Below are 27,136 nucleotides of genomic sequence, written 5' to 3'. Positions count from 1 at the left end.
CCGAACAGAACGAGGGGTCAAGCGAACGCATCAGTTGGCTACCGTTAACTTGATGATAATTGTTGGAACGCCAAACAACCACGAAAGGCCCAAGATAAGCCAAACTACCACTCGAAAACACAGCGCATGCGCCTCTTCAAACGAAATCGGCATAGAGACTCGAGCCAGACAGGCGAACCCGATGGCTTAATGGTGAGGCAAGGAATTCCATCCCCTGTCCGTCAAACCACAGAGACAAGAATTCAAATGCCACCTGGAAGTCAACTTATTTAGTCGCATTTACACTGCGGCCATGGCTTCGGTGTTGGTGACGCCGCTGCCACGCCTGGGGTGGCAGCTTGAACCGCACACCGATCACCCTGGCCATCTGTGTCGCAACGTCTGCCCTACATCCGAAGTCAACGGCAACTTAGAGAAGACCTCAGGTCTCGCCACAGAAACGGACGCACCTGGTTTCGACTTCATGGTGAAAATACCACGTTCAAGTGAGTGATGCTGAAGGCCACCTTCCTAGGTTGCATTTTTTGTGTCTTCAAGATTGTAAAATACCGCCGTGATGGAAACTCAGCGCCCGCATTTTTTCTCAGCGCAACGCTTAAGTGGTCTTCCAGAAATGTTGGTTGTGCTATGCACATTGGCGAGAAATAAGAATGATTAGGTTGCCTAGAAAGAGTGTGACAGAGTGTGCTAGTGCGGAATGAAAGCCCCGGACTGAGACCGACTTGCTACTCAGAGTTGCGTAAAGCAGGTAAATCTGCGCTGTGCATCATAATCGACTGGCATTCGGCACGTGAAAGCCCAAAGTCGCTACGATCTATCGGTGCGATGTGCTATCAAGATACATTGAACCGGAACAGCGCAGCGCGTAGTCTTTAGTATATACATCCTCTTCATCATTCAGTAAACAGGCACAGCCGCCTACCTCTGCCACCGAAGTATAACCGGAGAGGAAAAAAGGACGCGACCATAAAGAAGAGGACAAAATAAAAACGCCATTGTGTCGAGATTTCGGTGAACGTTTAGTTCCTAAAGTGGTCAAAATTCTTCCGGAGGCTTCCAGTACGACATGACTCGTAGCCCACGAGTAGCATCGGGGCGTAAATTACTGGAAATGTATATTTTTGGTCTTGTGGTGGAAGCCAGCTTTGGTGTGATGACGTAAGTTGCGGGCACGGCTGGAGACCGTGCCTGCCGAGCTACACCGACTGGGCATAAACAAACTTCACCGCGCCGGCGCGGCACCTGGTGAAAACGCGCGTCCTTTCTTACGCAGGCGACATTGTATCATTGTCCTCCTTTCCAAACTTCTGTCGCCGTAGCGCCCCATTACAGGTTCAGCGCAGCCCTCGAATCTCGCTGCCTCAGTCGCAGCTTCCTGGTGGCAGCGGTGACGTATTTCCGTGGACGCCTGATGAGCACGGCTGATAGCGGACGGCTAGGAGCCACGGGAGAATCGAAAAATGAGCCTAATAACGCTAACGCGTTAATAAAAGGGAAGGTTTCAAGGAAACAAACAGAAAAAAAAAACACGAAGGTCTGTTTACCAAAAATGAGAATAAGAATAAAACTAGGATGGAGCAGCGTTTAGGGCGGTAGGAGAAACAGGTGAGAAAGAAGAACCTACCACCGTGAATACCACCGGACCCGGGGAGGGGCCCTAAAAAATGCGGTAATTGTGGACAGCACCAGTTAGAATTGTGCAAGTTCACGTCCTACTGAGTCGATAAACTTAATGCGCTTTTGGTGTAACACGCGTATGCGCAGTAGGAATAAATTAAGGGAGTTTGTGTCCAAACGTGATAGGAAAGCGTATTGTTCGGCGTGTGAGCACTTTGATACGGGACTCAGGCGCGTTTGGTGCCAGCTTGTGCTGCCGTTATCAAACTTCGCTGCCAAGACAAGATGACGGAGCAGTGTCGCTTGTACTGTGACACCCTGCTTCTCAGGATCATGGCACGGAATTTAAAAAAAGTTATTTAATGATGTGTGCTGTTTTCACCTTACGCAGTGGCGAAGTTGTAAACGAAAGCGTGAAGGGACGCCCAACGAGGCGGTGGCCCAAATCAAAGTGCTCATGCACAGAACACTCTTAAGAAAAATGCCTAGCGTTACTAGTCTAGATCGTGCACTTAGTAATTGCTGCTTGTTTGATACTAACATTCACTGATAGTAACACAATTCCATGAAATATTGAATATAATAATTACCGTACTTTAACAACTCCACGTCGCAATTAAAACGTTTTTGCAAATCCATACGCTGACTTATATGTGCTCATATTATCATGCATAATTCCAAAATTATCGCTAACATGTTTGGTTTTTGCGACAAGCCCACCGACTCTATCAAATGACTTTCCGCTGCTGGTTATAAAAGCGAGAGCAGATGTATTTCTATGGTAGCGAAGGTATACTCGTTTTCCTCATGCACCGCGTTGGTTTTCTTGCTCAATTTATTTGCTTCATAAATGAGACATGGACGTGTTTAACGTGTCTATGTCGTGCTGCAAGCTCGGCGATCCACGCAGCCACTTGTGTCTTTTTTACTAGGTTATGCATGGCCGGTTTGCAAAAGCACTAAGTACCTAGTGGATACTCTGACAAGTTACTGGTTAGTGTGGCGTTAGTAAGTACCATCACCTTTTCTTTAAGAGAGAACGTTGGTCTTTCCACACCAATGTTTGGCACGAACTCTCCTAATTTACTTACAGCGCATACCCGGCTCCTCGCGAGGATGTGCTGCACTATTTGAAAGCCAAGGTAACTACGTATTTTAGTGTCTGCTCATATTATGCGTGAGTAGGGCTAAAGTAAAGTAAGTTTTTTTTTTTGCTAACGGCGCAAAGGTGGACTCTAGGTTCACGGGTAACTGAATTTTGAACGCACAAACGCTGGGTGTGGAGACCGGAACCCCGTCATTTTCAGTTTCCTAGGCAACCGCTGGTCTTAAAGCACGTGCTCGCTGCCTTAAAAAAAAGAGGCAGCGCACGCGTCCATACGGGCCGGGACCGGGCAACATGGGAAATGAGTTCCTGTGATCATTTTCGCAGGTACCACCAACTTAAATGGCTGGTGTAACACCGCCGTATTTCGTCTACTCGGTGGTCGGCACAGTGTACATAGTACTAAACATCCTAGAAGAAATGGCGGCCAGTGCCAATGCCGTTTCCCGTGTCATTTTCCATGCTTTTATTTCCCGTTCGTGCTCGAGCTTATGTCTGGAAGTAAACAATATAAAAATGAGAACACAACATTGATTTATCAGAGCTTCTCCGACTGCCTCCTGAAGAAACTGGCCCTGCGGGTGATATCAAGAGTGCAGAGGCGAGCAAGGCATGCCGCCACAAGAAGACGGTCTCGTTCGGGGACGTCACCACATACTTATTCGACCGGACGCTAAGCCGTACCTCCGTGCCTACCGAAGGTGGAGCACCCCTCGGTACGTACACGGTTCAAATTTAGTTTTTCGGATGTTTTAAAGCGAAGCCTTGTGTGCCTTTCTCGTGACCTTTCGAGAAGCTACAGCTGGCTGCTGTTCCGTAGCCGAATGCGCCGTTCCATTTGGACAGGAGGAGAATCCTCGGTTTCTCGCGTAGCCACCACACGGCGCACTGGTGTCCGTGAATGTAGGGCATTTGAAACATCGAGTTTCATACTTATATATGCTAGAGAGAAATCTGGCGCCACTGTGTAAGCGAGCCCCGCTTCAGCAAGCGTTTCGTCATGTGCCAGGCAGACACGTTGCGCTTGTCCTTGGCATGCCTAATGAACAGGCTGAAAGGTTTCTTCTGGATGAAAAAAAAAACACGTAACGATATCAATGTGGACCGTTAATAAAACTTGTTTTGTTAATATGAAGTTGAAGCTCCGAAAAGATTTGTCAGGGATTATTTGGACGCTCCATGCAAAATGAACAAGAAAAAAAGTTAGCAGTGGCTTTGCTCGGGTATGCCAGAATGTACGTAGCGTGAGCTAAGGTTCAGCTGGTTATTCTTAGGTTTCCTGGTTGTCTTGGATTACCTGATTATCATGCTTACTGCTACTTAAAGGATTTCCAATCCAATCTAGTCCAATCAAATTCAATCCAATTCAATCCAACCCAATCCAACCCGGTTCGGTCCGGTCCGGTCCAGTCCAGTCACTGCTCCTCGCGCATGCGCAGCACGGCTCTCCAGGAGCCACGCGAAACGGCTATCAAGCGGCTCCGGCGCAGCGTCCGACTTGGCTACTGCGCAAGGGAGGCGCACAACTGGGCACGCGCCGGCGCCGGTGCGCCTGCCGCGGCTATGACGTCACTCCCCTGGAATGCGCAGACCGGCGAATGTGCAGACCCAATTCTCTACACGCCCGTACTCGAATTGGATTGGATACAATTAACCCAATCCAAATCCAATCCAATCTAAGCCAAGCCAAGCCAATTCAATACAATCCAATCAAATTCAATCCAATGCTACCTGGCGCTTGCGCAGAAGGGCCCTTCAAGGTCCACTGGAAACTGCTCAACCGCGGCCAGTGTAGCTTACGTTGTCCTATTTTGTTGTTTTTTGCTTCAAGACAAAAAAGCCCTGTGGCTAGCCAAGCCAAGTCGGCTAGGAACGTCGCTAGCGGTGTTGGCGGCGCGCACAACGGCCCGCGATTGTAGTGCCAGATTTTCATCTAGTATATGTGAGTATAAAACTTTATGCCTGAAGGCACCGGGGTGCATTTTGTTTCGTATACGAATTCTGCTGCCACCGATGGGGAAGAAGAGCATGTGAACAAGCGCCAGCATAATTGCCCCAGAGCGATCCTTCAGCGTCCGGTACACCCATGCTCGAAAGGAGGGTCCCTAAGAACGGGGAGATCTTGGCTAACTGCAAAACATCGCGCAGAAAAAATTCCATATATGTATATCGCCTCTTCGTAAGCTCTGGTATCTAAGCCGGAAGCTCAAAAATGCTCCAGCAAACACTAAACTAAAGGCGTACAATGCATGTGTTCGAACGAAATTAGAATATGCTTCAGTGGTTTGGGGTCCATTAACCAAAAAGACATTTCTCATTTAGAGAGATGCAGAGAAAAGCCGTTCAATTTATTCACGGGAAATACACTAGGCATGACTCACCATGTCTTCTGGTGAAAGGAAATATCATCCAAACGACAGATGATCGCGGACGTCGGTGGGCTGATATTTCTTAATGATTCCTTGTCAGGCAAAATAAAAATACCTCTCCTTGGCTGCGTTAAACCACGCGTAACTAGGGTACAAGGCACAGTCATCAATTCTTTCTGGCACCTATTTCCGCTCGAACAGATGCCTTAAAAAATAGCTCTCTCCCCAGGACTGTTACAGACTAGAGTTCTTTCCCTCTTGATGTTTTAAAAGCAAAATATTGTGCAGAAGCGTTATAGTGTCATCATTTCCCAAGTGAATGTGTTTTGTCGTGTTGCTCTTGAAATATACGTGTATAAGATGCAGGGTACCATGAAAGGTTTCTATTAGATTTATTGCTAATGGTCTCCTCCGTAATCGTCTCATTCCTATGTCTTGTACAGCCCCTCCTGCTTGGGCCAAAGTTTTAACCAGCAGTATCTGTAAACAAACAAACAAACAAACAAACAAACAAACAAACAAACAAACAAACAAACAAACAAACAAACAAACAAACAAACAAACAAACAAACAAACAAACAAACAAACAAAGAAACAAACAAAGAAACAAACAAAGAAACAACGAAAGAAAGAAAGAAAGGAAGAGAAAGAAAGAGAAAGAAAGAGAAAGAACGAGAAATAAATAAATAAATAAATAAATAAATAAATAAATAAATAAAGGAAGAAAGAAAGAAAGGAAGAAAGAAAGGAAGAAAGAAAGGAAGAAAGAAAGAAATAAATAAAGAAAGAAAGAAAGAAATAAAGAAAGAAATAAAGAAAGAAATAAAGAAAGAAATAAAGAAAGAAATAAAGAAAGAAAGAAATAAAGAAAGAAATAAATAAAGAAAGAAATAACGAAAGAAATAAATAAAATGGCCGCGAATGTATGCTGGGCATGTCAGCCGGATGATGTGAGACAAAGAAACAAAGAGTGGCGTCAAGGAAAGGCAGCCACTGTCGTGAGAACTACGCCCAGAAGCGACGAGCGAACGAAAAGGCCACACCCACTGTCGTCTCAGCCTAGTGTTGCCCTCGCTCCCGCGCAATCATTTGAAGCTGGGGTACGCCATTGTCCTGTTCGGAACATTCACATATATGACGATGTCAACATAGGAAAGCGCACTCACAGAAATGTTTATTTACTGATTTTCTCTTTGTAACTTCCATTTGTCGCCCTGCATTGCGGTCATAAGCTCCTTATAAACTACTTGAGTATGTTACCGCAATACTGCGAACAAAGCCATATTTGGCGCTTTGTTGCTGCAGCTTCAACCGCAGCTTCAATTTGTTAACATTTGAAAAACGTGGCAGGTGGCCTATCTTTAAAAAGCCTTACGTATCTGCAGTACAGTACATTTTTCAAATTAAACCATCTTGACCACCTAAATTAAATTGAGCACAAGGATTCAGCAAGGATGGAGAATAACGCAAAAAGGTTGAACTGCCTTGCTTCTTAAGATGCAGAGAAAAAAGACCACACATTTGAGAAATTTTCAAACTTTTGTTTTCAATTTGGGAATTTTTATTAACAGGAATTCGCTTGCGAGCCCAAGATGAATGCGTCAAATCATTATAGAGTATAGAAAGGCTTTACGTAAAAATAAATAGAGTGATAGCTGCAGTAGTTTTTGTTTTATAGCGATAGAAGTTTCAAATTTTCTGTGCGCCGCTCCATATGCCACTGACCCGAGCCGGTTTGAGAATTTTTTCAAGGAAGGGAAAATTTTTCTTCACACAAACTGACTTCAGATGTGTTTTCCTGTGTGCCCAAACAGCTACATATATGAAATTGTTGTCAAAATAAACATGTCAACCGGACACGCCTGGCCAATTTCTCGTGAAAACACGCTGCAGCACCTGTGCATAAATGCAGTTACGTACAAACGATAGTTTCCGTTTCATTCAATGATATAAGGAAGAGTACTAATTTTTGTGAAACCAATTTATGGGATAGACGGCAATCGGGAGAAGAGAGACAGTAATTTTCTACCAGTCAGTCAGTGAGTGAAAACTTTATTACACACCAGTCAAAAAGGGAGCGTTAGGTACTCCCTCCCCCCATCAGTCGGCCGGTATCCCTTGGGACTTGGCGGCTTCTAGGGCGAGACCGATGATCTTGCGCTGGGTTTCGGAGGTTCGGCTGAGGAGTAGTGCCTCCCAGGGTGCTACGTTTCGGTTCGGTTTCTTGTACGAAGGACAAGTCCACACCATGTGGACGAGGTCCGCTCGACCCTTACATTTCTTACATCTTGGATCGACGACTTTGGGATGCCACTTACTATATAGGACTGGCTTCTGGAAAACTCCCGTCTGCAAACGCCTCCAGTAAATCTCCTCTTTTCTACTTAGCTGCTGATCCGCAGGAGGTAGTGCCGTCCTCTCCAGTCTATAATGTTGCGTGATTTTCTACCAAACATTTTCTTAGCAGACATATTCGTCGAATAGGTGGTATTGTTCGGTAACCCGTAGGTGTGTCTTTGCAGGCATGGGTAGCGTGCACACGTCGCGGAAAACTCTGAGCGTAGACGATCACGAGGTTGAGAAGCGGCGGCTCCACCTGGGGATTCATCAACAAAAGGTACGTTTTTATTCCTCGTATGCTTTCTCAATTGGTTGCACAACGTGCTTTTTAGTTAATGCTTGCCGTGTTAGCTTGCATGGCGTTTAACGATAATGTTTTTAGAAAAGGGTGCAAGAAAAAAGGGCATACGAAAAGGCCGCCAACTGAGAAAAAGGGTGTAACAGACCTCCTACTTTGGAGGTATTTTATTTTAGGTGCGGAGTACCTTAGGACCTCCTAATGTCCGTCCGCGTCCATCCGTGCGCACACCCCCATCAAGCAAAAATCCAGCGAGATTCGATTTCAGCCGTGAGTTGTAGTTTCATTTAGGGAATAATCAAGGTGCAACTCACGACTCAAATCGTATGACGGTCGGGGCGCAAGTAGGGTGTCACTGGGGGCGACTCTTGGATGGCGTTTCTAGTCCCGGTACTTCGCACCTTCCCCATCATCCACGGAGAGATGCTGCCATTTTTATTTATTTATTTATTTACGTAATACTGCAGACCAAGCACATGGTGCAAAGGGGACGGGCAGAAAATCGTACACGCACACACAATGCAATGCTATACAATCCAACAAGAAATGGAGTAACATCAACTCAGAATTCGCTTGGAGACGTGCGACATAAACAGGCAACGGTGAAATTTATATTTCCGTGCAGGAATAACAGGGTCTCCAATCCAAGTAAAACTGGAAGACGTGGTAATCAAGTAGAACTTAGAGAAGCGTCACGAAAATCCTAAACGTTAGTAATTGAAAGTTTGTAAAATGTTCGTGTAGGGTTTCCTGAAATTTGAAAAAAAATGTTTTCTGGCAATTTGTTCCAGTCGTCTACCATGCATGAAAGTGTGGAAACTAACAGTATTCGTTTGTTCAAAGTATGGGGATAAACTATTGCTATGTGTGTGTCGTGTTTTCCTCATGACTAACTGACTAATGAATGGAGTGGGTGATAACCCAGTGTTACCCATAATTAAAGATTCTAGAAAAGCTTAGCGGACAATTTGGCGTCTAATGTGTAGCGATTGGATTTTGTTCAGTGCCATGATACATGACGGAGAATCCGTTATTTTATATTTAATACAAATAAACCGAAAGCCCTCCTGTGAACCTTCTCCAATTCATTAATGTTTTTGTTCGTGTACGGGTCCCAAACAACCGTTGCATACTCCAGTTTAGGCCTAATTATGGAATGGTACGCTAAAAGCTTAACATTTTTAGGTGTACCTTGAAGCTTATGCCATAATAGACCCCATATTTATGGACGAAGAAGTTACATGCCGAAAGTGGTCGTTCCAATCTAATCTAGAGTTCAATGTATTCGAACTTACCTATGTATTTAAACTTACTTACCTGCTTTATTACGGCGTTTTTAATTTTCTACCTAAAAGTTAGTGTTCCTCTTTTGGTTATACCCAAAATAATTGTTTTTCTAGTGCTGACTATTATGCCACATTTGTCGTCGCACCGAGAAGAAATGTCACATAAAGCCCTATCTAACCGATGTTGGTCGGAAGCAGACTGCACTTCCGTATAATCCATGATATTATCTGCTACATTCCAATATTCACAGTATCACCAACCACGGATGGGATTTCACAACTTTCCTGGGTCGTTTAAAATGAACTGCGGCAAACTTTCGCAAAAATACCGTTTTTTTGCGGGTTGTACGCTTCTGGAAAGTTCGGACACTAACGTATTTAATTGATTGATTGTAGGGTTTAGCGCGCCGACGCAACGCAGGTGATGAGGCGCGCCGTAGTGAAGGTCTCCGAATTAATTTGGGCCACCTGGGGATATTTAAAGAGCGCCGAAATCTCGTACACACAGGCGTTTTTGGTTTTCGCCTCCATCAGAAAAGCGGCCGCCGCGGCCGGGAATCGAACCCGCGACCTCTTGCTCAGCAGCGCAATGCCTTAGCCGCTGATCCACCGCGGCGGGTACTAACGTATTTAAGACATCACAATCGGGACTGCGAGTTTTCTTTATACGTTTAATTCGCCGTTTTAAGTAAATAATTTCCCGGTTAACGAATGGATTGACCCTTTTTGTTCATTAATTCTTATCAGGTATAAAATATTTTAGACAAAATTCGCAATGCTCTTTAAACATTTCTCATAAATGCCGGAGATCGTTGAAAGTTTTCGTAAGCTATGTCAAGGTAATCCAAAACAGACTAGTCTCTCGCCCTGGACTAGTCTTTGACATATTCATGTTTAACTCCAACAGAACTTTTTTTAACTTCTGGAAAAACATTGGAAACTGCAACCTCGTGTTCATAAATCTCAGCACTTACACCTAATGAATAATCAGAAAAATAGCGTTCTAACAACACGAATTCGAGTACGACCTAGCTGCACCGCAAGTTATGGTGGGCTCGAAAACAACCTGATTTAAAATATATGTTAACATAATGTCAGATAGAATATCAGCGTTATGCAGCACCGGCGCAATCAATATCGCCAACAAGGATAAGCCTGGTTTTACGAAAACAAAACATGACCTTGAACCTTTCGCAAGTAACAAGAATCATAACTGGGCGGCCTGTGCAGCACACATAGGGTAAAAGGGAAACCAGAAAAGGTTATTTTGAGAAGCAGGCTTTCGTGTTCTTCTATCTGATTTAAACCACAGCTTTCATTATTCTTTAACAAAACAGCCACCCCCCCAACTAGTGACCGACGGTCACGTGTGAAAATAGAATACGATAAAGGAAAGACGCAGTCGTCAGTTACATCGCTGTTTAACCAAGTCTCAGGTATTACTGCTATTTCGGGGTTCTGCGCAATAATGCAATTTCCACGGATTCGGCATTATTGACAACACTTTGGGCATACATTATCAACACAATGAGCCTAATGCGACAAGAACTACTGCTGGGATCATGTCACTTCGACTGCGACTGCGTGGGGGACGAAATGAGCTTAACTCGTCCACTTGTTCAATCATCTCAAACGTATGTTTCGTCATTTATGTTAAGTTTATCACCCATAAAGTTGCGGATCTAGACCTTCATCCTTATCCTTGCGCGCCGATTCCAAAAGCAGTTTTTGCTTGCGGAGAGTTGCTTTGTAATAATCGTTATGAACGTAAATTTTCGAGCCTTCCAGTTTCTTAACATTACTGATAACAGCCATCTTCTCATTGAAGTCTTGGAAGTACAACATTACTAGTGGAGTTTTTCGTTCACCTCTACCGCTTTCATTTTACCTGCTACCGCTGTCCTTGATACGTTTTGCAAGTCTGTGGACACGCTCAACGGATGCAACCTTCACGCCAAGTTCTTGATCAAAGATGTTGCCGACAACCTTGTTGTTCAGTTCATCTTCAGTTTCTAATTTAGCCTCCGGTACACCCAAAACAACCACATTTGACCGCCGGCTATAATCTTCCAGATTCAGTACTTTTTGCTGTTGCGAGCTAACAGACTTATAGAGCGACTGCAAGTGTTGTTCGATTGGTGCTATAGGCGTCAGGGAAGTTTCAAAACCGGTTACACATTTTTCAATCTGTTCTAGTCTAGCTATTAGACTGCAAAGCGCAGCATAAAGCTTGCATTGCAAGGCGTTCATGTCGGATATATCATTCTGCATAGACTCCTGGGATTTTATAATCATGTCTAAAGATTTCTCCATATCTGGACCAGGGTTGCCTCAACATCTCCACAAAACAATATATTTCATACATAGAAACACTCGTACGCAATGAAAAGGCAGTGCTGAGGGCACGGCAGAACCGCTAGGAGCACGTCATCACTTCGACATGAAGAATCATGGCCAACCTGGGCAAGCAAAACGGGTGGAATGCTTAGAGCCAAGTTTTTCAGCGGTCGGCCATGCCCAGTGAAGACGCAAGACGCAGCGTTTTTATACCCGGTGGCCCTGGTGACATCACACCTCCAGCGAAGTGGCTGATAGGCAGACATTCGGGCGTTGGTACGTCTTGCCAAGATGCCACGTTCGTAGCTGATACCGGTGGATTGCCGAGAGTGCAGAGCACGTTGTTGAAACCGACGAAACCAAGCTAAACCTGGATAAGCAAAACTGGTGGCACGCTGAGAGAGAAGATCGCCAGCGGTCCCACGTACTCAATCTGTATTCACGGGTGGACAGAACACTTTCTACAAGCGGAGTATGTTCTGTACCTCACGATGTTTCACACAATATAAATTGGCATCATGTATTGCCAGTTAGGTTATTCAAGCTTGAGCTAGTTTCGGTGACGTTATAAAAAACACAGAGAAAAAGAACTGCACCCCGGGTAACGGGTGCACTATCAAGGATTAGGTATTATAACAGTCAAGCGTCCTTTGGAGCCTGTTCGAGTGTGATCAAAAAAGGCGCAAGCGTATGCACACCTCTTACTATACGATTTGAAGGGTACTAGTCTTTTGGGTCTATAAATTGCAAAAAAAAAATGGCGCAGCTTATAATGGTAGTGCAAGGCTGGAGAAACAGCGTAGATGGGGGTCGACCTAGCTTGTTTCCCCTTGTGTCCGTTCTCAGTGTGGGGGGGGGGGGGAAACACTGGAACAGCCGTGTAAAATCCGGTTAAACTTGGCCTCACTCCTCAGAGCTTATTCTAGCTTAGCAAGAATATCGCAAACCTAGAAAACGTAGCGGAACTTTGCAACACCGGAAGAAACTAGGTTGACACCAAGCTCCTCTGTTGTTTTTTTGGAACTGAACACCTATTTCACACCGTCTCAACACCCTGCAGAAAGCCAAGTGTGCTGCAGTCGGTCAACACCCCTTTTGCCACACAACTATAGTCGTTTTTATTTTAAACGTTCAAATTTATATTTCACATGTCAACGCCAAACTTAGGGCATGGGTCACACTGTATATGGAAACGAGCTATCAATGCAGACGAACAATTATTTTTGCTTTTGATCATTTTGTAGAAAATAAAGTATAAGATGAGCACAGGCAGGGGCCGATATCTCTTGGTGGAGAGACGAAGCTACGCCCAGTGCCTCGCTCAGAGAGTGTTCCATGACCCCCACGAGAAGCGGACGTCTGGTTACTGCGTTCCCTGCTGATCCGCCATCAGCTGGTGCCGTCAAACCCGGGATATCGAGGCACGAGCAGACCCGACTTGACACGGCGCAGACGCGAAGGTACGCTAGGATAGGGATTCCTTTGGATTCAGCTGATTTGAGACGCCTCGTCCTCGAAAGCTGCTCGCCGTTCGCGCTCGTGCCGGAACCACCCGGTCGCCTGGCTTTGCCACCGTCTGTCATGGAGGAGCTACGCCGCTGCAGTGACTTCGTGAGGCAAGGTGTCGCAAGGGGCGTAGCGGCAATTGAATCACTACTACAGGATCCTGACTCACCGATCCAGCAGATCCGCTCGTACCTGCTCGCCGTCAATACCAAGTACGAGGAAATGAAGGTTAGCAAGCGCGTCCAGGAAATCATCGATTTAGACGAGTTGGAAGCTGACTTCTTCACCAGCTTTGAATACGACGAAAAGGTCACCTTGATCCGTTCTCACGTCTCCTTCGCCAGACCATCCATGGTTGCATCCCTTGTTGCTGCTCGGAGTACCGCAGCGCCGAGCCCTGATTTCACCGTAATCCGGCACAGCGAGACCGCGGCGCTCCCCGGTTACAGCAAGAGAGCCATGGAGGTCGGCAATGTTACTAATGTGCACTCTGCGTGTGGGCCGCTCGTCTGCGACCTAGACGTCCGCACAGCTGGCGAGGATTGTCATCGCCCGGAAAAACTGGTGGAGCTCGCGACAGATTCCCTTGAGGGACGATTGTATACACCCAGCAGCCCGCCTAGTGACGACTGCGTCGTCGTCGGGGAAGGCCAGGTCACCGGGCTTTCCAAGGACCTCGTGACAACGAAGTACAATGATGCGGCTGACACGGAGCGGCCAAGCTTGAGGCTCTCCGGCGGTTCGGACGTCGCTGCAGCTCGTGAAGGTTGCCCTGCAGCTCGTCGCGAGAGGGAGCCATTCCCACTTGCACGCCGGTGGCCGTTCTCCTCCCGGCGCTGGCTTCTCTGCTGGCGCTGTCCCGTCCAGGATTCTCCGCCTCCGATCCGTGCGCCGGCTCTTCGAATCGGTTCACGGGAATCACCAAGTGAACCTGGTTACGGCAAAATCATGAACGGCAACCAGGCAGCTTCAATGACTCCGCTTCGCGGCCACCTGAAAAGATCCTGACGGCTATCGCATCTGCTGATACGATCGTCATGCCGGTAGCACGGTGGCGTGACTCACCATCTCGATAAGTACAGCTCACGACAACGACCTGTGAGCAGTTACAAGCTGTGGCGCTACACGCGGGCCTGCCAGGGGCCCACAACGTGGTTCGTCAATTGAAGACAGCTTCCCCGGCAGGGAGCATTTCCCTCTGATCCCTGCGGCTACGGCGGGTGGGGAGGCGACCAGGGTGGCGATTGAGGTCCCGGGCATCAGCATGCCGGCGACGACCAGGCTACCCTGCTTACCGACCAGTGCAACCACACCATCACCCACAACAACCTTCTAAATGAGTACGGGGAAGAGGAATCCGCAGCCGGGAAGGAAGCTCGCCGCAGCAAGTTGCACAAGATTATGGTGAGTGGTCTGCTCCTGCGGTGTCTAGTGCTCTGGATGGCTGAGACGCAGCACCTCATCCTCGGCCGACTGGACTACATTGGTCTACGATTGATGAGCGAGTGCACGGTGGACTGCATCGTAGTGATCTTGACGTTTCTTCTGCCTTGGGCTTCCACAGTTTGGAGCTCAAGAACTGCGTTTTTCCGTTGAACGAAGTCTGCCACAAAGTGCACTGGAGAAGTGTCCTTCAAGCCTGGGAACATCAACATATTGTACGCCCTTTAGAACAGCGGAGCTTTCCAGACCACTCGAACTGTTCGAAGCAACTAACTGCTGTCAGTCTCGGTGGAACACTGTCGTGACTTGAGCCTTTCTGAGGTGAACACACTGAACCAGCGACAACCGGAGCTCTACTACGTCGATTGAAGCGTGGTCCAGCGAAAGTACATCCGCCCTATGAGGGTGATGCTGTTGGTGCCAGCTGATTCGGAATTCAACAACGTCATACCCCCATCTGACTCGCGAACGCCATCATTTTAGAGCCCTTACACGTGTGGTGATTAGAGATAGCCTGCATTCTGATGAAGGTTGTGTCCTGATTCTTGTACTTGAACATCCTCGACTGCGTGATCGAACTCAGGGAGCGGGCGAGATGTTCACACTAATATCAGCTCTACGAATACTTTCCTTCCCTTCTTTCCTGCATTTCCGTCGCCGTGCTACTCCCGAACTTTGTAATGCTGCCGTCGGCCATGCGTTTTTCCAATACGAGATGAGCGCATCTACTTTGGTCGCCTACCGCCTACTAGTTGCTTCCTCCTGCTCGGCCTTCGCATCTTGGCGGTGAGGGTAGTATGTTGATGATAGTAAAGAGGTGGCTCGCACGGCCCGGGCCACGGGCATAGCTCGCTCCAAGCGCTCGTGGCAGTGGCTTGTGTTCGGCCCCATGAATCGGGTGATCGGTTGCTTGGCTCTTTTCTCTGTCGCTTTCCGCGACGCATTTTTCAGGAGTGGACGAGGGGATGAGGGGATGTGTTGTTCTTTAAAGTGCAATTATACATGCATGCATGGCCTTTTTAAATGAACAGCTGTACACCTTTCCCACACCCTTTCCCACACCCCAAGAAAAACCAAATGTGTTGAAGTTGATCAACACCCTTTTTTCACACAAAAAGGGTGTAGAGCTAGAAAAAGGGTGCTTAGATTCAAGAAAGAGGGTGTAATAGGCTCAAAACACCATTTTTCCACTTGTGCTACGTCGTTTTTGCCAACAAGGGTGTAAAAAAGTTTAGTGTGTATGTTAAACGTATGTTAGGAAAATGTATGTGGACTCTGTCTCTGTAAGTATCCGCTCCTAATTGTGGGGCAGAAACCCCGTCAAGGTACTTTTCTGTTTCTGTCCTTGCATTTTTATGCATGTAAAAATGGGGAATAGACGGAATTAAAATAGAAAATAAGTAAATAAAATATACATAAAGCAGACTTGGGTTCGAATGGAATTTGAACCCGGTTAACCGGATCAGAAGCCAAATGCCGTCCCTACATAGCTAATTCTGTACCTTATCAGTATCAAACAAGAATTACCCGGTAGCATGCCGCACGACTACTGCACGTGATGGCACCGATACCACGATGCACCAGTGAAGTGTTTAATATACGCTTGCTTTCGTTTTCAATTCACTTGAGATACTCAAGGGACCGATAAATATTACCGTTAATAGGAAAATAACGTAATTGCTACACGTTAAGAGGCAAATACACCAACCAAGGGCGTTTATTCAAAGCGGTCCCAACGTTTCGGAGTCAACTCGGCTCCTTCATCAGGGGTGACTATGTACGACAAGAAGCAGCGGTTATATAGGTGTCTTCTTTTTCTTTTTTTTTCTTTACTGGATTCTTTCCCTTGCGCGTCGGAGGCCGTGGGCGTAGATGGTGGGAAGGGCTCCGAGGGATCTGTTCAGGCCCTGCCGGTTATCTTGTATGTGCCATGACTCAAGCAGTAATCTTTGCGAGCAATTCGTTTCGTTGCCAATCACCTGCGCGCCGTCAAAGTTAATCCGGTGGTCAGCTTTTTCGCAGTGCTCGGCAAATGCACTGCGCTGAGTGTCGGACTTGCGAACGTCGTTTTTGTGTTGGCGGAGGCGTTCCGGGAAGTTCATGGTCTCCCCAACATAACTAGCGGGGCATTGTGCGCAAGCAATCTTGTAGACGACCCCTTGTGATTTTTCTTTTGGCGGCCGCTCTTTAGGTCGAGGTATGAGCCGTCCAAGAGTTGACACTGGCTTGTGGGAGACGACAATGCCTTCCTTGCGAAGAATGCGGGATAATGTTTCACTCGTTCCTTTAACATAGGGGACGGAAATACGGGTGGGTCGGCGTGCGGAGGGGGTGGGGGGGGGCAGACGGCGGAGACAGGAGAGGGGTTGTTGACCGGCGGCGTCAGTGCATCACAAACGTCCCAGCGGAGTTTCCGTTGCATCACGTTGCATCACAAACGTCCCAGCGGAGTTTCCGTTCTCGAAATATGAGCATGATTTTAGATCGAGGCAGTGATTTAAGAAAGCGCTTCCCTCCCCGCAGATTGGTCGCATCGAATGAGCTTCACCAGAGAAGACGTGTGTAGTTCTTCAATGTTATCCTGGTTGAAAAAAATGAAAGAAACGTGCTACTTGGTAATTGCTGCGGTTGCGTTTGTTCAAGGCAGGCAGCGATATTTTTAGTTTGGGGCTACTGAATGTTGACTACAAAATAACGCAACTATAGCAGCCCTTTCCGGACAATGGAGATTCCAAGATAATTTTCAATTCACTCGTTCTACTAAGAAAGCCACTCCTTGACTAATCTTGGCGGAGCAAACGCCTGTCACTTATTACAGAACACGCGTAAATCTGAAACGCGAAAGCCCAAAGGCCTCGTCCCGAACACGTGCCCGGGTAGCTGCCAATCACGTGTATGCAGGTAGCGGCAAGACGCAGAAGGATGAACACGAGTACGAAACGAGAGGAGGGGTGCATAGAACGATTGATTCATTGATTTAGCATCGGTTCTAACGCGCCGACGCAGCGCAGGCAATGAGACTGCTGACATGTGTTCACATTGGCTTGGGTGCACATAACGAAAACGTTCAAGTTAGTTACTAACTCACGTGTGAGGGCGCAAAGGCTATATCCTTTGCAGAAGCAGAAATAGTTGGGTTTGCCCAAAGCCAGCTACCTCTATAACTTTAGCTTTGCAATAGTGTTTCTTCGATATGGCTTTTTTTCTTCAGAGAGAGAGAGAGAGAGAGAAAGAGACAGACAGAAGGCATTTTAATCACCTCGAATGTGCGAGTGGAACCGTAGTCCGGAATCCATGTGTTGCCCTAGCCGCCTTTGCCTATGTGAACAGGATACTCTGGTCCTGCAGTCGATTACAGGTGTCTGCCATACCTCAGTGGAGAAAGGGGCGTAGACGACTGGTACGACTGGGTTGTGTACGCTTTGCAGGAGTGTATATTGCAGGGAACGTAATTTTTTGGAAAATTGGCAGTGTGCAATATGCTCGTTGGAAAAAAATTAACGCATTCGGGTCTTGGGCAATTGTTGGGTATGAGTTCGTGCTTTTTCTGAGCGCCGCGTGTGGGTTCAAAAATTTTTATGGGTCCGGTAAAATTGAGTTAGGCCCTGAGAGGTGAAAACTGGCGTCGTAGCCGCAGTGGCCTCTTACCTTTCAACGGAAGCCTAGGTGCCCGTTTGGATTACGTCCTGCCAAAGATGGTTGCCTTACCTGAGATTATGAATTTTTTTAAATAAAAGTTCCGGTTAGGGCACGAAAATCGGATGAAATTCCAAGAATCAAGACGTTGGAAAATACTGGTGGCTCTTCCACAGTCTGGCTTGTTTGCCGCGTATTGGATATTAGTGTAATCTGATAAGAGGGTTAGAATTCCTCAAAACGTGATTGGAAAGATGATATAACTGTTTTGTTTGTTGTCAAACGAACTGTAGGAGTTATGGGCAGTCCTGACTCCTGGCACGGCGTGTTTGACTTGGGGTGTAAGTTTGGGAGGAGTGGTCATGATCAAAGCTGTTTGAGACACCCGATGCGCTCAGATTACTGGTGTTGTGTTTAGGGTTGGGTAAAGTATCGAAGCCTTCTCAGATTTAGGACTTCTGTTGCTGGATCTGCTACGCCGTCCGGCAATAACGGTGGCGGGTCCTTCTGGGCGTCGGCCTCGTGGCAGATAGGGACCTCGCACTGGCTCCCCGATCACCGCTTTTGGCTTCTCATAACCAGCTTTGATGCAGATTATGGGTTGTACGTAGCGCTTGGTGCATCGCGGGCATTCGTAGAGGTGAAGACCACCGCAGAGGGTACAGATGGGGGAGAACTGGTTATTTGCAACAGGGTTTCGAAGGTGGCACTGATGGCAAATATCGGCTGTCGGTTGACGGCAGTTCCCGCCCGCATGGCAGATTGAACTAATATGAACTGTCGTTTTGTAGAGGGAACAAGGTTATTTAGCTCCACAGAGTCATTCGACATAAAATAACTTCCGCCCTCCGAAACCAACGATGACCATTGTATTACAGCACAATTATGCAAATCAGTGCAATTGACGAGTACGTCCCAACCAACCAAGCGCATTCATAGCACAACCAAGTTTTTTACGGATATCAATATAAGGTGGTACGTTTGTCAGATACACCGTGCGTATCCTTATGCGGATGTTCTTTACTTGCCTCCACTGATAGTCTTACAAAAGAGCATGTACATAGGGCAATTTCGGCAAAGCATCATTTTTGAAAGAAAACAAAACCAGCTGTACTTTCTACACGCTTCAAGTTTTCTTTCCCTCTGGCAGACATTTGAGACGTGCAGTGAGAACTCCGCTTAAAGTAAGTGGTGTTATGATGAGGTGTTTAACCATTGCAACATTGTTTGTTAACATGAATAATTTTATTCGTCTACAGAAAGGTGTACGAAGCGGTCCAGAGTTTACCGAGATGAGCCTCACTGACTGGGAGGAAGAACCAGCAAGTCCGATCCAGCCTGTGCCGCCCAAGCTTCGTGGTGCCCTACTGAGAGCCAATGGAGTTGCGGCTATTGACTTCTGCGAGGAGGAAACACTCTCCAAAATACAACAGTCTCGCCTGCATTGCGGATGTTCCTGTGTGCGTCGCTGCATCACGAATAGGTGCTCGTGCTGTAGGTCAGGGATTCCCTGCCAAGTAAGCCAATTGCACCGTGTATACGTAAGATGGGAAGCATTTCCTTGCATGCAGGTGTCAAAGTGTGAATTGCGCGGCCGTGGCTCAAACGACAAGTATGTCCGTAGATAGATGCGTGCCCCTTCGACGTTGTTATGGTACTTCTCCTCTCAGAGAAAAGCGTGGTGCATTGCTGCAGCAGGGAAAGATACTTTCGGGCTTCATTCATACTGCGCTAACATTCCGTTTCATAGGGGAAGTTCCACAGCCGTGACAAGCATTACGCTATGGGGGGGGGGGTGACCGGATTAATACTTCGTCCGAAATAGTCACCCCGCGGTGGTGCAGTGACTAAGACGTTGTTCTGCTGAGCACAAAGGCGCGTATGTTATTCCGCACCACGGCAGAAACTTTTCCGATGGAGGCGAAAGCCGAATTCGCCGGTGTGTTCGAGATTTCAGCGCACGTACAGATCCCCAGGTGTCCACAATTAATCCGGAACCCTCCACTATGGCGCGCCTCACCACCTGTGTAGCGTAGGTGCGTTAAAGGCGATAATTAATCAATCAGTCAGCCTGAAAATGTACTAAGGCGAGAGTGATGTAAAAAGCCGGAGTGAGGTCAGAAGAATGCTGAGCTGAAATGGTGGAATATTGTTTGAATCTGGCGCCTTCGTAAACCCGGACGTGTTATATACCTACGAAAAGAAATCCTGGCCTTTTAAAGAAAAATTAGTTTGCGCGGGCAGTAATAGGTGCATGTTGGAAAAAATTTGCTCTGTGGATTCGGAAACACAGAGCGAGCGAAGGAAAGGGTGATGTAGTGCGCAGAAGGTGATGCCAGCCGAGACGGCGTTGACAACTCCCTAGGGAACAAACGTTCAAGTGTGTAAGCCAAGCCTTTCTAATTACGGCAGGCAGGCAACTGAGCAAGAAAGCATTTTTAAGGACTGTAGACTTTTTTGGACTACTCAAACCAGAAGATTTTGATGTCTCGGTAGGTGTACCAGTCTAGCCCTCAATTCAGCCATGCGGCCAAAGTTGGGAGACTTCTTGATGGAGGTGTTCATTTCGGCTATACGTGTCCAAACCCGGAGATCTAAAAGCACACTACACGCTTGTAAAGATTGTTCAGCAAACAGCAAAAAGAAAGCATTCGTCATATTAGAGGAAAAACGTCAATACATGAGTGGTATTACAATGTTTGGTTCAATAATGTGTTAATTAAATGTACCGGGCTGCTTTATTTTTGAGAAACGAAAACAATACGCATTGAAGGTAGTGTTGTCACCCAAAAATACCAAAAGCGCTCGTCCTTGCGTCAAGTGCATGCGGTGGCATTGTAAGAATTCCTAAAGTAACGAAAGGTTCCAGTCAAATGAAACTTACTGAGACGGGTGGAAAAAGGGGTGGCAGGTTGGCGCGGTAGAGCAGAGAGAAATTTACGAGGCAGCGGTGACAGATGACTGTCGTCTTTCGATGGCATTTGCAGCGAAGTTAGCAGATGCGCAGCCACATTATTTGGTGGTCGAGAACTTAATGGGACATGTGATGGGGAGACGAAACATGGTCAAATTCGAAAAGACTTCGCTAGCGATGTGGTGTGGGTTGATGTCCTGTTTGGTACTACAAATGGTTTACAAAACCGCTAGTACCTACTGGCAATAGATGGTTTTTCAAAGCCTACCATGCATGCTGTGTTTCAGTGAAACCCGAAATGTTCCGTGCACTGAGTTCAAAATTCACCACCAGGCTATGCACGCCAACCAACTCTTTTGAGGGCCTGCTAGAACAACTGGGGACTCTATCGTGATTGCAACGTTACTTTGAAAACAATTAAAATTTAGACCCCTACAATGAACGTTTACACTTTTCGACAAAAGACATCTCGGCTCTCATACGGGTGGTATCCTAAATTTCTTCGTGCAAAAGTTTTGTTACCTTAACGCAATGTATCTACAGCTCTTTGTATTGCCGTACGAAGGTTTAGTTGTCAATTTTATAACAAGTGGCGTTACCGCTTTTGATGGCATTACGTTGAGCCAACTTGCATATCTTGAGCTATTTGTCATCAACAGCAGCGTGTGTCATACTCGAAGGAAGAGCGTGCAAACTTACAGAGGACAAATGCAGGAAATATTCGACACACAAAAGGCGCGAAGAGCGCCCTAAACACTGAAGCCTATTCATAACCGAAAAAAAGAATATATACAAGAGCCACCACTTTTGACAACCATTGTTCGCGTGCCCAAATTCATGTATTCCGGAAAATTGCCGTTTCTCAAGTTACCAAGCCAATGCAAGGTGCAACAAAGTCGAAAACTGTGCTGGTTGGTATACATTCACAATGATTAAGAAGCGAAAATTAACGGCACGAGAGAGGAGTACACAACACGAGCGCTTGTGTTGTGTACTCCTCTCTTGTCCCGTTTAGTTTGCGCTGGTTAATCATTACCAATGCAAGGTGAGCTGACGCAGCCGCCTTCCATTCCCCATACGTTGAAAACTGTCTCCCCAAATCATCTGGCTGTCTAACCAGCAAATAAAACAACCTGATAACTTTTGGCAGATATTTCGAATGGTATCGAGAATCACGAATGTGAGCATGGCGTATATCAGATTGCTACAAAGAGAATGATTTTCTTCCTAACACGTGGTGTACATCGGATGCAACATAACCGGGTTTCTTCATCGATTGCGCCAAGCGCTTGAACGCTTTTTGGGGTCATGGTGTTTTTCGTGGTTTATATAGCTCTGTTTTTGGCTGTCGTCTTCTATTTATTTCTGTCGTTCTGGCGTTAATTTTGTTGTTTTTGAGTTCATGTTTCTTCATAATAAATTCATGTGGAAGTCAGTGCTCACCCCGTTGTTTTCCCACGTCTTCGTAGCTTTTCGCGGCGGAGTTATTTCGTGTTGAATTTTGCCGGCCTGAGCCAATCGCAACGAGCTCCCCATGATACGTCATGAGTTCCGTGCGGAAACCTAGACTGAGTGTTGCATGCCTGTTCTATATATTCCTCACTATACAGCTTATTTTAGTGATAGTGGTTTCAGTGTTACTCTAAAAAGACAGCCTCTCGAATGAACCAACCTTTCATTTCGTCTTCATGGCTCCTTTAATAGCATGCTGAAATATTACTTCGTTTTTTTCAGGTCAACGAACCATCTTTTCCCTGCAGATGCACCCGCAAATTTTGCGGCAATTCATTCGGTCGTCACAAGTTCGACTCGGAAAAAGTTCGCCAGCACCGGGAGCAGACGCTGACACGGCTCGCACTCGAAGTAGGACACAAGCAAGACGCATAGCACTGACAAGACAAGCAGGAAGACAGAAGGACCAACTTGTCTAGCTGCCTTACAAGTCCATTTAAATAGGCTCCCTACGTGCATTGCGTTTGACTAACATACTAACTGTATCCGATCATGATCTCATAATATTCGATGCAGAAAGTCGAGATTTTTTTCCATACTGCTGGCTGCAAATATTCTGGATATCGGCCTCCGTATTTTCAATCGTCTGGGCTTGTTTTGTGCGGCAGTTGTCTTTTGTGATTGGCCACAAGTATACCTCTATTCGACAGAGGACTGAAGCCACATCTCTCGTAGGGTACCGCCAGCTAACGACCTGATTGTTTTTTACGTTGTTTTTATGACCCCTGAGCCGGTCGTTAAGGCGTCGCATGGCCGGGCCTAAGAATGGTTTTCTACAACACATGTAGTGGAAGGCTATGAACGACACTTATATGCCTACCACAAGGCACTTTCTGTAATATTAGTGGCAACCAGGCTTGGCCGATAGATTTATGTAATCCTGTACATTCTGTTATGCTTGTTTGGGGCAAGAAACACATTTCACAATGCGAATATTTCCTAAAAACTGTGGGACAGCCTGTGTACGTATACAGTAAATACGCCAAATCTTCCCTTTCAACGCTGGTTACTTTAATGGCAGATGCCCCATGGGTTTTCACTTTTGTTACTACCGACAGTAATAAATTCCCGGCATAGTGGATTCGGCGTTATGAAGGGGGAAAATGCTGCTCTTCTGTAATGTGATGCAATTTATCTAAGACATTTTGAACCAGTTACGCTTCCTTTTCTTACCAATTTGATTGTGCTGAAATAAACGATAAGACAGGAGGGTACTTTGCACGTGATTTGTAGCCAGAACAGACATGTTCTTTTTTCGTACTATGACGTCGACTAGAACGCACGTCAAACCACGTGCAGAAAGTTAACGTGCTAACGCAGGCGGTGCGTGGCACTGCTTTACAGTTGCTACTACATAGCCCCAACCTCAAACAACTCTTAATTGCAGTCGCGAGTGAATAAAAACTTATCTTACAAGATATACACTTTCCAGTATTGAAAACATCGTATTATCAAGTTTTCAAGAAAACAGTTCGCTAATAATGGGAAACACAGGAGGCTATGCATAAGCCAAAAATTCTGGAAGTTCACTTTGTCATCCAACGTAAGAGTTGAATGAATATAAAAACTAGGGCTTTAAAAATTATTCAAAAATTACCCCACGTATTAGAAGGTGATAACCCTACATTACGTTTTCGACAGAAGTTAGTGGGTCACTATAAGTTGACCTATATTGCGTGTATTTTATGTGGACAGAAAACGCGTCGACGGAAAACCGTCGATGGAAATAATGTCAGCGAAGTGAACTCAAAAACAACATTGAGTTGCCCGTACAGTGGACAGCTCTTGGCAAACCCGTATGTAATTCGGTGCACAATGAATAACTTGAAAAAAATAACTCATACCCCATCTTCTGTCCTTTCTGCGTACATAAAACTAGTTTCTTGAGATGGAAAAAGTTCGCTGTTTCGTTCTTAGGGCAAACGTTTGACGTGCTTAGAGAGTGCTTACTACTTTACGTCTGTACTTGTGAGACAAGGGAAGTTTAACCGATTATAAGGAGGCTTCTTATTTCCCTTAAGGTTGCTTTGATCTCATACCACTCGCGAATGTGAGCCCTAGAAAATAAACGACGAAAGTCCGTGAACATTGCTTGTGCAAATAATTCTGCATGTTTCAGGACCATGTGTGCTCCGCCCATGGTCCTTTTGCTTTTGCTTTGGTAGTGATTGCCCTGCACATTTGCAAAAGCCAAGATTATACAGGTAACAGAATAGAAAGTAATTGGGCCTGTTCAGAAAGCAGCAATCGTCCGGCACGATTTTATAGGTTTACTGATATCATTGAACCGTGAAAAATTACTGCAATCGTTCCTTGCAGTACGTAAGCCCCATTACGGGCTTTGAAGGTGAAGGACATGAAAGTATTTTCTGCTTCAATGCTGCATCGCATTGGCGTGTCCTACTTTGCTTTTGTTCCTTTATCCTCGGACACGAATTACATCGACCGGGTTCTCTGCTACAGCGTGTCTGCGTGTCCTTCTTGGCTTTCGTCTGTCCGTGTTGTGATGCAATAACTGAAGTTGCACGCGTCACAGCTTTTTTAACATCAGGTTTCTGGGCGGTTGGTGGGTACCTGTTCTATTCCCGTGCCATCACGTTCAAGTTTCATGGCCTACGAACTAAACTACAAATTTTTCTGTTTAAATTTATAGTTGTATGAATTTTGCGAAGCGGACGCATTAGCCTCTCAAAACTCCTTATTCCTGTCTAGTCTCTTCAATAGGAACAGAAGAAAGAACAAAAACTGATTCTTAAGAAAAGACAGTGAAAAGGCAATGCTTTTTTTTATGCAACATGAGCACAAAGTCAAATTCCCAATTCCAAACTTCTTCGACCGTATCGGAATGCCGCAATCGGATAGACGTCGGCTTCATAACGCGTTGGCCCCAGGTAGTACTGTCGAATTTTGGTGCCTGGATGTTAAGCTTATACGGGGTAGAAAATCCTGTGCGAAAAGGAAAGGAAGTTCCCAGGCGATGCCCAGCGGTTTCAGACATGCCACGCACTGCAGACCGTAATCAAAATAACACAGCGGAAAAGATAGCGAGCGAGGAATAAAGAGCGCTGATAAGAAACCCAGGTGCTCAGCGTCGCGCTGGTCTTTCTAGACGGTAGCGTAAATGACGCCAAGATCAGCGTGCGACCGTCGACTGAAGTGATGGCTGAAAAGTCTCGGCAACAATCGTCATCACTTCAGTAACTGCGGAGGAAGCGGCCGTTACCTTTACCCTTACGCAATTACGTACTTCCCTGATATTCTATCTGACTGCCAAACTGCTACACGGAATTACATAAAGGGCGTCATTTCCTTTGCAGCTCTCAAAAATCTTCCCAAGCCATGATGCTGCTGTGGACTCAGGGCCACACTTGCGTGAGCGCGTAACCGAGCTTTGATATCCTGGGTTCCCGTCGTTTCTGTTACGACTATCCAGTAAATGTCCCACTGTAACTTTCTCACGTACAGAGAACCTAAACTAAACTAAACATCAGAGTGTTTTAGCTTTAGCATAGCTGCGAACGTGCCCTGCAGCTGTGGCCGCGGGTGACGGGACCCGACTAGGCATGTGCGCATTCGTTCCGAAGGAACGGTCGCCTGCACCTCGCCTAGTCCGAAGCATTCGTTCCGCTGAGGGGTGGCCATCTCGCCCTCACCGCGCGCGCTGCCCAGTCGGGTCCCAGTAACCCGCCACCCTAGCCTCAACGTGCGCTTGCCGCGATGCTAAAACTCTGTCTGCGCATCCTACGCAGGATCCCCCTCCCCGTCACCCTTCACTTAATCCGCAGGCAGCACACACATGGCTCTTTAAAATCCACACCTGCCACGCCGCACTCTCCTTATGCCCACCCACCTACACCAATTTGCCCCCACTCACTGCCCCTCATGTCGCACGCTGGACCCACTTTTGAACTCCCTATGCGACTCCTCCCCTCACTGGGAGCAGGCTCCCGTGAGCTCTCACCTGTCAACCCAAGAAGCCGTCACGGCCGGAGCCCTGGACGTAGCGGGGGCATTTGGGCCTCCGTTACCCCTCACCCTCAACCGAATGTTACAGTGGCGCTACTACTACTACTACTACTATTACTACTACTACTACCAAAACATGCCGTCGGCAACCCTATAGTGGCTGAAAACATTAAAACTGTCTTTGACCTGACCCTACCCAGGGAAGCTTCCTTATTACCCTTAATACACATCCTGTAAAAAAATAACTCTCTCAGTGTTTTGTCCCTAATGACAGGACACTTCGTACTCCCGTTGTGAAAGCCTGTTCAGGCACGATATACCTGTGCATATATACAAGAGTTTATGCAAATATCCTTCAAACACTGTTACATCGATACTGATTTAACGGCTGCTCCACGTAATATTAAAAGTCCTTCAGGAGAAAAACGTTTCAGGAGAAATGCGATTTCAGGAGAACAACGTAAGTAAGCGAGATTTGTCTTTGCTCCAAAATGATTGGTCACATGACCGGGAAAAAAATACCCGAGTAGCCGTTATTGAATAACTGTCTGTTGAATAGCCCCTTTTCAATATATTTATGTAATACTGGTAAGCGAATACGACTTTTTTTTTCCGTCATTTTTGGGAATGTAATATATGTCCTTCATGCCGTAGCTGGTACTTTTGTAGACGACTTTTATACCGCTGAAAATAGGCGGCTTGGGGACTAGGCCCTCAAAATTTTGAAGTTATCGTTGTTCTCAATCATAGACTTGGGGGGTATTTTTATCCAAGGAACTTAGTGTAATCTAGGACTGCTCTATAATT

General features: G+C 46.3%; 1 protein-coding gene across 4 annotated transcripts; it reads left to right on the top strand.

Moving 5' to 3' along the window:
• On the top strand, positions 1-23,572 carry LOC144177833 (cysteine/serine-rich nuclear protein 3-like). 4 transcript variants are annotated; one of them, XM_077705411.1, is made up of 5 exons: positions 7-485; positions 3,289-3,438; positions 7,614-7,708; positions 19,197-19,454; positions 22,586-23,572. In XM_077705411.1, exons 1-5 carry the CDS (start codon positions 293-295, stop codon positions 22,736-22,738), a joined length of 849 nt encoding a protein of 282 aa, XP_077561537.1. In that variant the 5' UTR covers positions 7-292; the 3' UTR covers positions 22,739-23,572. The 4 variants fall into 4 exon arrangements, with proteins under 4 accessions (XP_077561539.1, XP_077561537.1, XP_077561538.1 ...); XM_077705412.1 differs by having other exon boundaries at positions 26-485; positions 3,265-3,438; positions 19,197-19,420; XM_077705410.1 differs by having other exon boundaries at positions 28-485; positions 3,265-3,438.
• Positions 23,573-27,136: the final 3,564 nt, after the last annotated feature.

This window comes from Haemaphysalis longicornis, unplaced genomic scaffold, assembly GCF_048455015.1.
Source record: "Haemaphysalis longicornis isolate Haplotype H1 unplaced genomic scaffold, Haemaphysalis longicornis Haplotype H1 scaffold_32, whole genome shotgun sequence".
In the NCBI taxonomy this organism is placed as follows: domain Eukaryota; kingdom Metazoa; phylum Arthropoda; class Arachnida; order Ixodida; family Ixodidae; genus Haemaphysalis; species Haemaphysalis longicornis.
This window is presented reverse-complemented; position numbering and strand designations above follow the sequence as displayed.

Coding starts and splice junctions, on each gene's coding strand:
- LOC144177833 (XM_077705410.1), top strand. CDS start 293: ATGGCTTCGGTGTTGGTGACGCCGCTGCCACGCCTGGGGTGGCAGCTT. Junction 3,439..7,613: donor CGAAGGTGGAGCACCCCTCG/GTACGTACACGG, acceptor GTGTCTTTGCAG/GCATGGGTAGCGTGCACACG. Junction 19,455..22,585: donor GGTCAGGGATTCCCTGCCAA/GTAAGCCAATTG, acceptor CGTTTTTTTCAG/GTCAACGAACCATCTTTTCC.